At 47.8% G+C, this 15,203-nt stretch overlaps 1 protein-coding gene across 1 annotated transcript; it reads right to left on the bottom strand.

The window, feature by feature from the left end:
* Positions 1-1,441: 1,441 nt before the first annotated feature.
* Positions 1,442-11,907, bottom strand: IZUMO1 (izumo sperm-egg fusion 1). The gene is made up of 9 exons (XM_044447699.1): positions 11,622-11,907; positions 8,975-9,049; positions 7,792-7,875; positions 7,388-7,408; positions 5,197-5,277; positions 4,885-4,985; positions 3,991-4,141; positions 2,009-2,177; positions 1,442-1,556 (listed from the first exon to the last, which is right to left on the bottom strand). The coding sequence occupies exons 1-9, from the start codon at positions 11,905-11,907 to the stop codon at positions 1,442-1,444; spliced, it is 1,083 nt and encodes a 360-aa protein (XP_044303634.1).
* Positions 11,908-15,203: the final 3,296 nt, after the last annotated feature.

The following is a 15,203-nucleotide window of genomic DNA, read 5'->3' as shown; positions in this document are numbered from 1 at the left end:
TCCCACCTTGGTCTGCCGGCCATTTGACTGCCAGAGCGGATAGTGCGAGAGTGAAGCGCTTCAATATGCTTGAGACCAACAAAAGTGCCAGTCAGCCTTCTCCAGTCCAATGCCCTCCAGGTATGTTGGACCACAAATCCCATTAACCCCTACCAAGCACAGCTGGGCTTTCTGGGATTTGTCTAGCACATCTGGAAGGGACCAGGTTGGGGAAGGCTGGTGTAAACATACCACTCACAGCATGTGGCACTGTTGCTGGAGAACCGGCAGTGTGCACAGGATCGCTGCTGTGTCTCTCCCTTTGGATTCCCTGGCCTTGGTGAACCAGGCACAAGGTTGGAGGCTTTGGCCTTTAGGGCCGTGCTCCTCTCAGGCAGGTGCTCTGGCCCGTTCAGGGTCATTCTCAGTAAGCCGTGGGGATCCTGTGCACAGCTGTGCTTCTGACACCCAGACCCCGGGAGTCGTGCCTGTCACCACCTATCCTGCTCATTTCCCCAATAAACACCATTTCTCGCCACCTCAGATTTGGGTGGGTGTTTCTTCCTTTTTCTCCCCACCAACCTCAGGTGAAGCTGACTAGGATCAAGAAGCGTGCCGTGCTACGGCGGAGGAACACGGCAAGTCCGGAGAAAGGCCACGAAGAGACCCAGTGTGGGCAGGATCAGTCAAGATGAGGACGTGGCGTCTCCTCGTCCGTGGCAATAGCACCCCTTGTGGTGAGCACCCCGGAGTAGCGTCCTGGAGAGCGAAGAGCCAGTGCGGTCCCGGGATGCCTTCACCCTGCAGCCTGCTGGTTCTTTGCTGGACAGCCTGGCTCAAGTTAGGCCTGGGAAAGCAGCCCTCTGGCTCTCTCCTCTTGCCTGCCCCTTCCCTTTCTCTCTGTTCCAGTTGGCCATGCCCTGCTTCCTGCTTGCCTCACCGGCCGCTCTTTCAGGGGGAAGGATGCAGCTCGGAGCAGAGAATCAATGAGGCATTGGCTGCTCAACTGCTTTTCGATGTCGAATCATCTCTCCAAATCACTCTCTCGCCCCACTGTGGCGTTCTGAGCCTGTTTGTGAGATGTTTGGTATGGAGAAACCGCGGATGGGGAAAGAGTTGAGTGCTGTATCCAGAGCTGCTGGATCTCGTTGGCACTGGGTCCCTCCTCAAACCTCACGAAAAGCAGCATTACGTGTCTCTCTCTTGGCATATGCACTGTCTCCCCAGTTTCCCCCTCTGCACCTCTTTAATCTTCCCTGGGGAGGATTTAAAACACACCAGTGGCCCTGAAAGCAGCCTGCCAAAACCAGAGATTTTTTCCTACAAAACCCAAAAGGAGTCTTTATCTAGTGAAATATATAGCTTCTGTCTTGGCCCGTTCTCATAAAATAAACCAGCAAGTACAACAGAAGGATGGTCTGAGGCAGGTATTGGATCCCGAAAAGGCGAGAGGGTGAAGCCTTCACATTTCTACCATTTCCGATGACTCGCTTTCGCTCCCACTCTCGTTCTTGCTCTCTCCTTCCTCTTCATCACTAGAGTCATCTTCCTCATTGTTACGACGATAATAGCATAAGCTATAAGAAAAGGCAGAGAGAGAGTCGGCCACTGCGGAGAGATTTTCTCCACAAAAGTGCTTCTTTCAGGGAGCTCTCTGCATAGTAAGCAATGCGATTCCCCCACCTTCAGTCCCAAGAGGTACAATTCAGGGCCAGCCCTACCATTAGGTGGAGTCAGGGCAGCAGATGCTGGGACGTTCCCTGGCTCAGTGCCAGAGAACAGCGTGGTGTCTGCCCGGCTGCCTGCTCGGTGCCCCCTAAGTTAGCCTGCTGCCCTCCGATGCAATGGGGGGGGACCGGCACTGAAGTCCAGCTCAACTGCCGCTTCTGTTGGCTTCTTTCTGTGTTTTCATGCTTAGTGCGACATGGTGGGAGGCGGCTCTGAACAGGGGTGGGGGCATGGAGGGTGCCGGGACCTCCTTCCAGCCACCCCCCGGGAGCAGAACATCACGGCAGGCGCCAAGACTCACAACATGACGATGATGATGATGAGCAGCCCGCCGGTGCTCCCGATCACTATCCAGACTGTCCAGTCTGCTTGAGGAGGGGGGGCCCGGGAAGAGACCCCTAAGGTAAGCGGGCCTTCTCCCACCGTGTGCGGCCGGGGAAACCAGGTGGTCCTCCTAACTGAAGTCAGCACTGATGGCGGAGAAAGGGGAGATTAGGAGGAGAACTCCGGGCAGGAAAGAGGAATCGGGGCTCCTGTTCTTGGGAAAGAAGAGAATGATTCATCTGCTTGACCTTTCATTAATAATTAGAACCATTAAAAAGCACCCCTGATTAATTGGGCAACACCCGTGCGCAGCAGGTAAACATCTTAGAAGAAATATTCCCCCTTCATTTGCACATGGGTGGAATGGCTAATCCATAATACTGACCCTGAGGAAGTTCAGGTTGAGGGCAGGATTCCTCTTGGCATGGAAAGGTTGGCCATGGAACAAGAGCAAGAAATTGGGTGGGTGTCTGTCTGTCTGTCTGTCTGTCTGTCTGTCTCTCTCTCTCTCTCTCTCTCTCTCACACACACACACACACACACAACTTTCCCTTCCTTCCTTCCTTCCTTCCTTCCTTCCTTCCTTCCTTCCTTCCTTCCTTCCTTTCTGGCTTGTAATGAGTCACTCACTGCCTAAAGTCAGTAGTCATTATTTTCAACCAACTAATCAGAGGAGCCTATGTAAATTAGAATAATATTGATATTGTTTATTCTAAGTATTTAGGCCAATAACATGCCACAAATGAATAATGTGCATAAACATGGGATAATAGATTTGTTTCCAAGCTCCCTCTGCTGGCACCTTGTCAATGCTACAGCTTCCCAAAATAAAAACACATACAACTTCATTGGGTGGTCATGAAAAGAGAATTTAGGGCAGTCTCTTCAAACCCAGCACCTTCCAGTGTGTTGGGCTAAAGCCCCTATACCCCCATCCAGCATCTTCTCTAAACTCAGAAAGCCAGTGAGTCGAGTCCACCTTTCCCCACATGATGTCCTCGGATGTCATGCCGCTATAGCTCCCATTAACCCCATGCAGCACACCCAATAGCCCAGGAAGATGGGAATTGCAGGTAAAAACATTTGGAGGGACCCAACCTAGGGAAAGGGAGGAATAGGCAGGACTGGGCTACGTGGAGCAATGGACATTTTCAGAAGGGGAGTGCAGGAAAATCTCCCCACACATCCATAACAACATGAGAGAAGCCATGCTGGGCCCTTCTCGTCCAGTGCTCCACACACACGGTGGCAAACCAGCTGCCCACAAGCAGGATGGCTGCAAGACCCTCGCTTGCCCGAGCTCCTCAGCAATCGGTGCATGCAGGCGTGCCTCCGCTGGCAAAGGAGGTCGCCCATAGCCAGCAAAACTAGTAGTCACGGATAGCCTCCTCCTCCTCCACGAACCTGTCCAATCCCCCCTTTTAAAGCCATCCAGATTGGTGGCCATCGCCTCTTCCCGTGGCAGAGAATGCCGTAGTTTCATGATACACTCTATGGAGAAGCACCTCCTTTTCTCTGTCCTAAACCTCTCACCAATCAGCTTCATGGGTTAACCAGAGAGGGAGAAAAATAACACCTCTGTCATGGCCGCCCAGCCCGCAAGCAAGCACCTGCTGTCCCCTCTTCTTGCCATCTGTTGTCTGGGCGACAGTGAGAGGCAGTGAGCAAGCAAGCTGCAAAGGCAGAGGAGGAGCAAGACTGGGGGTCTCCCAAGCATGCCTACGCATGACACTGGCCCTCAAGGTGCTCCCATCTGGGAAAGGATTCCTCCTGACACAGGAGCTGGAAATGCACCCATCGCGTGTGTGGACAGCCCTTTCCCATGCACATCAACCCCCGGCTGGGGGACATGCGCCAGCCTCTAGCCCACACAGCACCATTGCGCTGAGCACAAGGCGGGAGTCATCGAAACCCTGCCAGGGCGAAGCAGCGCGAGATGTGTGCATTTGCTTCACTCACCTACTACCTGGAAGTCGAGCTGGCTGGCGGGAAAGCCATCCGGAGCCAGCATTTCACACTGGTAGCTGCCCGTGTCATTTATGTTGGCCTCTTTCTTCACCAGGAAGGGATCTGGACCACTGGCCAGCAGCTGCTTTTTGCCATTCACCACCTGAGGAGGAGGTGGGCAGGGCTGGGTGTGCGTGGGGAGAATCCTCTCTGCGTGCGTCACATGAGTGTCGTGAAGGGTGGAGGGGAAGCATCTGAGCTGAGGACTGTCCTGGTTTTCGGGAAACCTATCAGGGAGCTCATGCCAAGTGGAGGGGCAGGAGAGGCAAAGCCCCAGAGGGGAGCAGCTGGAACTCAAAGTAGGCAAAGCCCTCCCTTTGCCCCCCCCTCTCTCTCTCTCTCACACACACACACACACACATGCTATTCACTCTTCTCACACCCATCCACACACTTGTAGCCCTGCCTGCTGTTACTGCAGGAGCAAAGAAGAAGTCCCTTTGGGAATGGCTGCTCTTCCTAGTGGATTTCAGCAGTGTCTCCATCTCCCCTCGTCCTTCTCCAGGGGTGGGGGCAGCAGATGGAGGAAAGGCCTTGGCAGAGGTGAAGGGGTGGCGGGCAGGGCAGGGCAGGGCTTCCCCTGCACCCATTGCAGGGGTTGGACTAATCCCAAAACAACCTAGATTCACACCCCCCTTTGGACATGAAGCTCAAGGAGCGAACTGCGCCCAATGCAATCAACCACCCCGAACTCAGCCAAAGGAGGACAAAACTATCATTAATCCACAAACTCCCCCTTGTGGAAGTGCTACGGGTCAACAGAGTTTGGTGGCAATAGCGGAAGGCCTGGGGGAAGCTTGGTGAGCCAGTATCAGCAAGGGCTGCCCACTAGGGGGTGCTGCCTACCCGGTAGAAGTTGTATCTCTTCACACCATGGCTTTGCTTGTGCCAGGTCAGAGCACAGTCCAGGATCAGATCTTCATCCAATTCCACCTGCATCCTTCTTTCTGCAAAACCCACCAGCATCTTTTTCACTGTGTGGCCTCACGGGCGACTCCTTTAAATTGGATCTACAGGCGCATCTTGCCCGGCATCAGGCCACACGTTCTGCCACCCGGGCTGAGAGGATGTGGCTGTTCCACGCATCCTCATCCAAGACCCCACCCATCCGGTCCAGCCTCGCAACCCCTCCCAGGCCTGCTTTCTGGTCTCTCTCACCTCCACACTGGATGTTCTTGTAGCACGAGTGCTGATTTGTTTTGCAGGAGTAGCAGCTGATAAGCGTGTAAAGCATCCGACCTGTGGGGCAGCCAGGGGTCTGATCAGAGGAAGACCAGAAAACAGAGGGGCGGGTGCAGTTGGGGAGCAGAGAAACTCTCTGGCTGCTGAAGGGAAGGAAGAAAACAGCTTGGATGGAGAAGGTGCAGCAGCAGCGAGGCGATCTCGCAAAGCAGATCGTAGGCAGCAGCATTGGAAATACGTTGCAGCGAACATGGCAGTAGTCAGCCTGTGCCCCCCCCCCAAGTCATAACCCCCCCTCACTATTAGCTATCTTGGCTGAGGCCGATGGGAACTGTAGACCAAAACATTTGAAGGAGCAACCGTGATCCACACCTGAGCTAACTGCTCGCTTTTTTCACTTGCAATGGAAAGTATACCCTGATAGAGGCCACAGAGAGGAAGGAGGGTTGACGTCCCCTACCTCCTATGCTTACTCTAGAGTAAAACAGGAGAAAAGGCATCACAGATCCATCTGTACAGGCAAGTCCGCTTCAGGTCACACAGCATGGATTGCTGGGGCACATGCCAAGTGGGAGATCCTCCTGCACAAGCCTTGAAAGGAAATACCGCTGCTGCTTTTGGATTGCATGTGCTCCAAAGAGGCCAAAGTTGCTGATGGATCCCTGCCCTTGTGCCTTGGGAAACACACTGGCATGCAGAGATTGGCACATGAATCTTCTTCTGGCATGAAAACATAGGCCAACCTTCCACAACCTAGTGCCTGAGGAGGATGGGATTTGCAGTGCAATGCATCTGGAAGGTGCCAGGTTGGAACAGGCTGAAATGGACATTGTTGCTTCCTGGTTTTGGCACTGCCTTCCTGCTTTTGAACAGTCCCGGTACGAGAGGCCAGCTGAAAAGGGAGCTCCCCCAATTATGATTACAATACACCCCTAACACTGCAGAAGCACTCTTTCCATGTTCCACCGTGCTTAAACACGGCCATTTGGATCTATGGTTTGCAGGGTCATTTGTCGGCCCCACGTGGCAAAACCCCTCTCAGGAGCTCCTGAGGGACCAGGCCGCAGCAGCTGAGCAAGGCTTTGAACACAGAAGGTGTTGGGTCTAAACACATGTTTAGAGCAGCCCCACTGCAATCGATGAGTCGTACTGTGGTATAATGGTTAAGAGCATGGCTCTGTGACTCAGGTGACCCCGTCCCTGCTCAGCCATGGAGCCAACTTGGTGGCTTTGGGCCAGTCACAGACTCTCATCCTAACCTACCTTACAGGGTTGTTGTTGTGGGGATAAGACTGAGAGCAGGAGAAGGAGAATAACGTAAGCTGCTCTGAGTTTGTTATAAGAAAAAATATAAATCCAACAAATTTTAAAAATTAAGTCCTGTGGGTTTCACAAGATCTACTCGAAGCATGAACAAATCTGGGTCCAAGCCCTGGCTTTGTTAGCCAGGACAGACACAGATAAAATGTGAGGAGAATATTCCCTGGATCTGAGCCAGTAGGTAGCTGTTGCCAGTCCGAGTACGCAGCAGTGCCAACAAGCAGGGAAAACCAAATGTAAGCATCAATCTGCAGGGAACATTCCTCATGTTGGAAGGACTGATCTGTTTACCTCAGACATCTGGAGGTAATTTCGCCAGCATCTGGCTGAAGAGAAGCAGAACACCCTTTTCTCTATCCCCTGACAGACCAAAGTCTCCTGCTGTGGATGGAGGCAGAAATTGCCTCTCCCCCACTCCACTGATAAAGGGACGTCCCTTATGAAACTCACATCATTTCTGCCTATTTTACAGGTATAACTAAGAACCAGAAGTCTTACTCCGCCATCCAGTCTGTGGTATAGTTAGGTAATATGGGGGCCCCATGAGACTCAGTGGTTTTATAGGGCTCCTTGTTAGATGGCAATGTCTACAACTGTGACTTGCCAGCTCTTGTGTGTTTTGGGTATCCTGCTCATTCTGCTCTGGGGGCCTGGACACCTGCCCCAGAGCCTGGGCCTGACAGCACCATTGCCTCCAGCCTCCTGGCTCATCTCATACTGCTGTTGTCCAGGTGGGAGGAAGTCGAGAGGTGGGCTGGGTTTGGCTTACAGCCCTGAGCTTGGCTACTCCTCTCCTGTGTGGACTCTCCTCTCCTTAAACCCATCCTTACCACAAGCTGGTACTTACCACATTCATTGCTGCAATAAACTGCAAAGAGAGACAGAAGGAAATTAGAAATTGAGGGGTTGGTTCCCCCTTCCATTGCCAAGTACCCAGTTAGAGCGGTCAGTAGCAAATTGTAAACAGATCTCTACAGCTCCAATCTGGCCACCATTCAGAGGATGGGGAGCAACCAGAGAAAGGACCCCAAATATGAACTCAATATGAGCAAGTTTGTGTTATCCTTCATACAAATAGGGTACATCATAGAAAGATAGGGAATATTAAGTTAAATTAGACCAGGCTTCCCCAACCTGGCAACCTCAGATGTGTTAAAATACAACCTCCATAATCCCCAGCCAACATGGCCAATGTTCTTTTAATCCAGACCCCTGAAACCCATTTCTTTAAAGATATTTCACACAGCTTACTCTTTGTAAATTTTGGCATTAAGTCCTTAAAAGTGTCCAACAGCCTCTGGATGCCCTGAGACACTTCATTATAAAGCTGTCCATCTGTAAAGGAAATGCAGAATGTAAGGGGCGAGGCATGCAATGAGTCGAAGGCTGAACATGCGCTTTGCTCTGCTGATTCTGAGCTCCAGAAATAGACCCAGGGTGGACCAGGGATGCTTGCTGGTGTGGGCTCCAGAAGGCAGCCACACAAACTAAAGTGTGCAGCTGAGTTTAGTTCCCACTGGCTTTCTGTCACACTTCCCAAATGTGCCCAGTTCCTGTTTAGTTCCTGTCTCAAAGACATATCATGATAATCCTTGCTTTGGGAGGACATACATTAAACTATTTGTATTTGGAAAGAAAATGCATTCAGAAAAAGGTATTCTAAAATTGCATAATCCTCAATCAGGCTGTAAAAGACTTTTTTGGAACAGCGCAAAATGCAAAAAAAAAGTTGAACTATCAGGCTACACATATTGCATGCAGTACGGAATGGCTTGTTTTTGAGGTCATAAGGTCTGCACGTCAATGCCTTAAGAAGATGGAGTTTAAACTATACAAAGAAGCTGATTTTTTTAAAGTGTGCAGATGTATACAAAAATTATGAGTAAGGACATGAAAGAGGGATATGGACCACAAATAGATGGCTCTTTCCTTTCCTAAAGAAGTACTTAGGGCTGTTTTGCTCCAGAAGGGCCACCAGGTGCCGCTGTTCAGTGGCGGTCAAGACGGAAAATGGGGAGGGAATATGATGATTGTAGGTTTAAAAATGACAGATTGTGTGTGTGAATGAACTGGGCAGCAAAGGCAGAGCCATGTCTGGTGTGGTGGGATCTAGTTAGTCTCGGCCATGAAGCCAACTTTGGGCTAGTCACTCTCCGGCCTACCTCACATGGTGGTTGTTGTAATGATAAAATTGAGCTTTGTAAGCTACCTCGAGATCCTCACATGAGGAACACAAATGCAACAATATAATCATAGTATGTTGAACAGGCATGTCTTGAAAGTCCAGACACAGGAGTGCCCTTTGTTTAATTAATGCATTCCAGTCTATCTAGAAATAAATTCAGGCTATTCTTAATGGTCACCAGGGTGGCAACAGCAGTCTTGGGTATTCCTTTTGGGCCACTTGATATCTTTCATTTTAGCACATTTCTACCTTCAAAGTCATTTTCTATGATTTGGTTCACAAAGCGTTTGAAATAGGTGGTGAGTTTTCCTAAGGTGAATTCATCTGCAGAGGATGAAAAAGAAGGAAAATTAGAGGAAGGGAAGTAGCAAGCAACCTCCTTTCTTGCTCATCCAGGCACACACATGGGCACAAATACCCGTATCAAAAATATGTTTAGGCTGGCTTTTAGGGCAAGAAATCTCCAAAGGTGGCTCACCACAATAAAATTTATCTCACAAAACCTGCTACAGTAATAAAATAGCAAATATTTGTTGAGGTCAAAGGGTTAAAGGTCGCCACATTGGATGGTACTGTCCATCTATATTTATTTATTTCATTTTTGTAAAACTCAATGACCAAAGTTTTCTGGGCAGTTCACAACCATTGATAAAATTCATCAAATAACAAACAATAAACAAATTGCAAAACACTCAATAAAATGTCAATATTCCAGATTTAAAGCCATTTAACCTACTAAAACACTATTAATAAACATATGGACCATGTCAAAAAGACAGCTAACTTAAATGCCTCACTATATGCCATTATATATCCTCAAATGTCTGGGAGCAAGGGATAGTCCTAGCCCAGTCTTTAAGATGCCACAAAACAATTTTCTGCAAGAGTCTAACATGGCTACACCGCTGGAAATTATTTCAACAAAGCAAAACCCATTTCTGAATGGACATGCATAGACCTGGGTTGAAAAAGGTTAATCTCCCACATTCCTTTTTCTTTTGTTCTTTTTTAAAGATTAAAACAAATATACACTATCAGGAAGAAAAAGTCACCTGCCCTCAAATGTACAACATTCAAGCAAGAATGTCCACCGGTCACCAAACTGTCAGATCTCCTCAGCCCAGGGCAGCAGCTGCCTGGACATTTCGCCAGAGGCAAAAGAGAAACTGACACACTAAGAACCATTCCAGCTACAGAAGTTAGTTGATTTTACTTTAATCCTAGGGAAAGGGCAGCGTTTGCCCACTTGCAGCCCAGCTTCACTCTACATACTGCCTGGGAGCTGTAGGACTTTATTGTCTAAATTTGCATGGGATTGCAAATTTAGAACGATAGGAAAGTAGAAGAGGGAACTTGAAATTTCCCATCCGCTGTTAGCTGTATCTGGTTAGTGGATGGAACAGGCACCAGTTCCCCAGTCATGGTGTTTCCCCACTGTGGCAAGGTGTATTGTATTTCTAGTCAAATTATACTAATTATTTCTAAATTTGCATTGACACTATATACAATTTTTTATAACTGCATGTTCTCTTTGCCTCTCTTTCTTTCAGCTACCCTATCTGGCTTGTTTTGTTAAGCAGCAGTCATTTCAGTTTTTGATAGATTGTTATTTAAAAAAAATATATTATCTATTGTATAATTTATATGATGTTGTTTTATTGTTGGTTGTACACCACCCAGGGAGTTCTGTGTGGGACTATCATGTGCAGTCTAGAAATCCAATAAGTAAATATCTCTCATAACCACTCATCAAACATTTGATGGAAGACAGATGTAGGCCAATCAACTCATTCTTATGAATTAAAACCCCATCCCTGTCCATGCTACACTGATTTAAAACTTCAATGTTTAAATTATCATAGATTATCTGGAATGTTTAAATGATCTGATCTATTTTCTGATCTATTTTCAGATCCTTTTCTCTAGCGGAAAGTCTGTCGAAGCTCTATATAGCAGCAGCGGAAAGGAGGGGAAAATTTTCTTTTGGCTTTCCCAGGAAGGAAACGATGAAGAACAGCAGCCTGGATACTGCAGCCAGTGCTCAGCTGGGTGCCCACATCAGACCTCCTCCTGAGCTCTCTGCCTTATTTAGTGCAAAGTCAAAAAACCCCAGCATGTTTTAACTTAAATTTCTTACTGCCAGGAGCTAAGAGTTAGGAAATGCATGTCAACTTTTTAGAATGGAGAAAAAAGTGCAAACCCTGACCAGTTTTGGTGATTGGAGACAGGTTGAGGAGAGAGGAAGAAGGAGAGGGGCCTTCCAAGGAACCCCCAAGGGTCAGATTGTGGCCCCAGGCCTGAATTTCTGCACCCCTGATTTACTGCCATTTAGGATATGTAACAATTCAATTCTTATTTCTAAGCCGGGCCTCCAAGAGCTTTTCTAAACAAGGCTGTTCATCTGCTGCATTTATTTTTGGTTTTCTCATAGAATTACAATCTCAGTGCTGCACACGGACATTTTCTTTCCTGCTTTTCTGATATGCACACTCTACCTGGCACTGTGGTGTAGCAGAATACCACAAATTCACAAAAGGAAATTGGACTTCTTACTTCAGAATTAAATGCCACATTTATCTGCTCTGAAAGAACTTCTAAACTCCTAGTAGACATAAAAATGAAGCCAGAAGTTTACATGGTCCAAAGAGCCCATAAACAACCATGAGTAAGAATGATAAGAAAGGCCATATAGAAAAGACGCCATGTGTTAATTGCCCCGTAATTAATGCAATGTGGTAATATGATCCCCCCCACTCCCGCAAAGTTCTGTTATATAGTTATAGCTCCTGTGCTTAGAAATGCATCCAGATTCTAACAGTGGGTGTGGAGCACGTTTTCATCTCAATGCCACCAGAATTTTTCTGTAGGAGGGAGGCCGTAATGGAAGCCTCCATACCAATAACACCCATGTATTTTTCCAGATCTATGGGCTGATATGACAGCGTCTCTACAGTGTTGTCCAGGAGGCTGTCCAGCTTCGTTTTAAGTTCTGGGTCCCTGCGGAGTTTCGTCTCCAAGTAACGATCTTTGAATTCCCTCAAGACCGCCATGGCATCCCAGCTGCACTTCAGGCAGCTGTGAGATCCTGGGATAGTCAGGGCTGTTAGCCAAAACACTAGCCCAGACATCACACTTGGCTGTGGTTGCCAGAGAGGGGCTGCTGGAGCGCCCGAGAGTGACATCGTAGCTATGACATCACAAAGCTGCCATGCTCACAACCAAGAGAAGCACAAGGTGGATCTTGCACTTTAAGAACGTGGCTGTGAGCCGTCAAGAAGAAAGCAGGCATTTAAGTTTATTTCTTCCTCTGAAATGGGCAAGGGCGGTAATTTGGGACTTTAAGCTTTCAGTCAGAATCCACCAAGTATTTGCCAAGGCTATGCTGAAGAAAATTTAGCTTTTCTCCTCATTGGTATACTTTCGGTGCAATCCTTAACATTTCATTTCTTAGCTCCCTAGGCATCTGGGATACAGCACTCCAGTCGCAAGGCTGCGCGTTAGCACGTTGTCCTCCTGGGTCCCCTCAGTGCCAACACAGAACGAACTGGCACCAGCATCCTTCCCTTCTCTTCCAAAATGCCATTGCAAGCTACCCAAAATGCCCATCCAGTGGAAATGCAGAACAAGAGGAGCAGGGAGGTGATCACTTCCAGCGCTCCTTCTGTTCTGTGCTGGATGCCTGTTGGTGATCAGGTCTGGGGACTTACAGAGCATCCTGATAGAACTGTGCTCTTATTCCTTCATTTATTTAATTTTTATGCAGCCCAATAGCCAAGGCTCAGCTCATTTCTCAGCAAATATTGGATGGACTGTGGAAATGCTCAGCCCCAGCATGAGAACAGGTGCTTTGCAGGCAAAAGACTTGTGGATGGATCCATGGCATCTCTGGGCGGGCCTAAGAAATAATCAGAGGAATGGAACTAGGCTGGTTGGCATCACGAGAGCCAAATTGTGGCAAATCTGTCAATTTTTGTGTGTGATGGCATTTTTGTGCTACAATAATAATGATTCACATATACCCCACCATGAAATGGCATGCAAAACAGCATTGGTTACAGGATTAGGCTTGGGCGGTGGAAACCTTTAGCAGCTTTTATTAGAATTATTAATATAAACATTGGCTAGTGCAGATCTACATTTAGTGATACGCTTATTTTTTTCTACAATCCTTCCCTATTCCTATGCGTCCAAATGCATGCAATCCCAAAGTCTTTCTATTTCAAAACTGAACTAGGCCTGAGACAACTCAGTTAAGTTGCGTTTTCCCAGTGAATTCTAGTCATGAAGAGTTGAACTTTGGACAGTCACTGCCATGCATAAGGCTGTTCTTACTTACTCATTTATTTATTTCATTTTTATACCGCCCAGCAACTGAGGCTCTGTGGTCCGCTAACAGAAGTAAAAAAAAACGTTAACATGTTTTGCATAGACATTGTTTATAACAGAGTTTCTGGCTGTATTTTTCTGCTTCCTTCGTGGAATTTTATCGGGTCCAAGAGTTTACATCATCCATTTGTAATCCCCCCATGTTTTCCTACTGTTTTTTCTTTCTATTTTCTTACTACAAAAAAGAGAAAATCATTAGAGCACAAAACTTTACATGTTTGGATAGCGGGGGGGGGGGGAGACAACGAAAAAGCACTCTGGGAGTTGTAGTTCCTTTTTTTCTGTCGAAAGGTGCATAGGATTATACCCTTAGGAAGGCACTCCTGCTGCAGAGCAAGTGGCCAAGGCTTGGCTGGATCAATCCTAGTGCCAGACAATGGTTTGTTGCAAAGTAGGAACGGTCGCACAAACCCCGAGGTTCAGTCCGCTAGTGCCAAACAAAGGATTGGGATCCAGCAGGACTTCCTTTAGATATTGATGAGCGCTATTGTCGCTCTGACATACGCATCAGCCTTTCCCTCATGGCAATGTTTTTCCCTCATCTCCGGTCTCCCCCCACAGCTGACCCTGCAGAGGTCTCTTCCCCAAAGCCTGCCTCCCTCTCCCCCCCCCCCCCCTTGGCCCTCCCCACCCGCCACGCCTCATAATCTTCCAAATTCCTGGGCCGTGTCACCCTTTCATCGCATCTTGTATATCGGGGCTCTGGGACCACCTGGCCCTGTGGGGTCAGAATAACTGTGGTCACGGTCTGCTCTGCATTAATTAACCTTTGATCCTTAACGGGCACCCCGGGGAAGGAGAGGCAGGGAGCCTCATAAATACAACAGGGAGATTAATACTAAGCAAGTAATTTCACTTTCAAGACATTTGGACAGCTGGGGAGGAAAAACGCCCATCAGATGGGGACTGGATGGAAGGGGGACAGCAATTTGGGAGCTGCGGGGGGAGGGGGCATCTCAGCCTGGAGTAGTAGAATAATTGCAAGGTTGCCAGTTTAAGAAGGGTGCTGAGGGAACCAACTTTGTCTGTTTTTGTGCTTTTAACAACAGTTTGATTTGCAGAGGTAAGTAGAGAAGGTTTTTCACAGCAGATAAATTTACTCCTGATGTCTATGTTGAATGCATAGTCTCAGAGGCTGACTGGAAAGTTGGCAACCCCAGCTGTGGGGGCCAGGGTACAGTATCTGGGTCTGTGGCACAGCTAGAAATTGATCTTAAATTGCATTGTAAGTGTCATAAACTTCAACATGTTTGAAGATTATCTTACAATATTTTTGAGAGTGGGCAAGGTGGGCCCCTCCAGATGTTCAAGCTGCAATTCCCATGTTGGCTGAATTGATGGGGAGTCATAGTCCTAAAGTTCTGGAATATTCCAGATTACCTAGCGAAGAGCTTATTATTTTCAACTGAATTCATGAAATTGAAATATGAATCATTACTAGATTTGTACGTGTATCATCTAAGACACATTTCTTGGGCCAAAAGGGAATTATGAAATGTTTGTATCCAGTGTATGGATTTCACAGATAACTGCAAGGCCTTGCCACCCCTGCCTCCCATATTAGTTCAGGGTTTGATAACTATTTACTTAATGCTATATTGCACCAGGACTATTTGCATGTTTACTTAGAAATAAGTCCTACTGTTGTCAGTGTGCTTTACTCTCTTGTAAATGTGTTTAGGATTGCAGCCTTGCAAACAAACCTTTGTATGCCTACTCAGAAGTATGGCCCACTGAGTTCAATGAGATTTAACTTCCAGGGAAGGTTGACTAGGATTGCACCAAGAGAGCACTGTCCTATGTGGCTTGCCCCTTATGTATGCAGGCCTCTGAACATGGAGGTTTACATTAATCTCATGAAAAGTGTGGAATGCAGTGGTAATTTCTGCTCCCCCCCCCCCCCATTAGGACCAGCACTTCATCTAGATGTCCATTTTCAGCTGTCTACCTGAAGCACCACAGAGGGGGAGGAAAGGAGGCAGGGGTGCTATTTGGATTTGACAAAGCTTCAGCCACCTCCTCTCCCTCTCTCTCCTGCAATGCCTCTCTGAGGCTGATTTCCAGCATCAGAGATGCATCCAGCATGGCTTTG

This window comes from Varanus komodoensis, unplaced genomic scaffold (assembly GCF_004798865.1).
Source record: "Varanus komodoensis strain SLA01 unplaced genomic scaffold, ASM479886v1 scaffold53, whole genome shotgun sequence".
NCBI classification, from domain to species: Eukaryota; Metazoa; Chordata; class Lepidosauria; order Squamata; family Varanidae; genus Varanus; species Varanus komodoensis.
The sequence above is the reverse complement of the archived record's forward strand: the minus strand, read 5'-3'. Positions and strand labels throughout refer to the sequence as shown.

Coding starts and splice junctions, on each gene's coding strand:
- IZUMO1 (XM_044447699.1), bottom strand. CDS start 11,907: ATGTCACTCTCGGGCGCTCCAGCAGCCCCTCTCTGGCAACCACAGCCA. Junction 7,409..7,791: donor AATGCCAAAATTTACAAAGA/GTAAGCTGTGTG, acceptor CTCTCTTTGCAG/TTTATTGCAGCAATGAATGT. Junction 2,178..3,990: donor GCTCGACTTCCAGGTAGTAG/GTGAGTGAAGCA, acceptor CTCCGCCATCAG/TGCTGACTTCAGTTAGGAGG.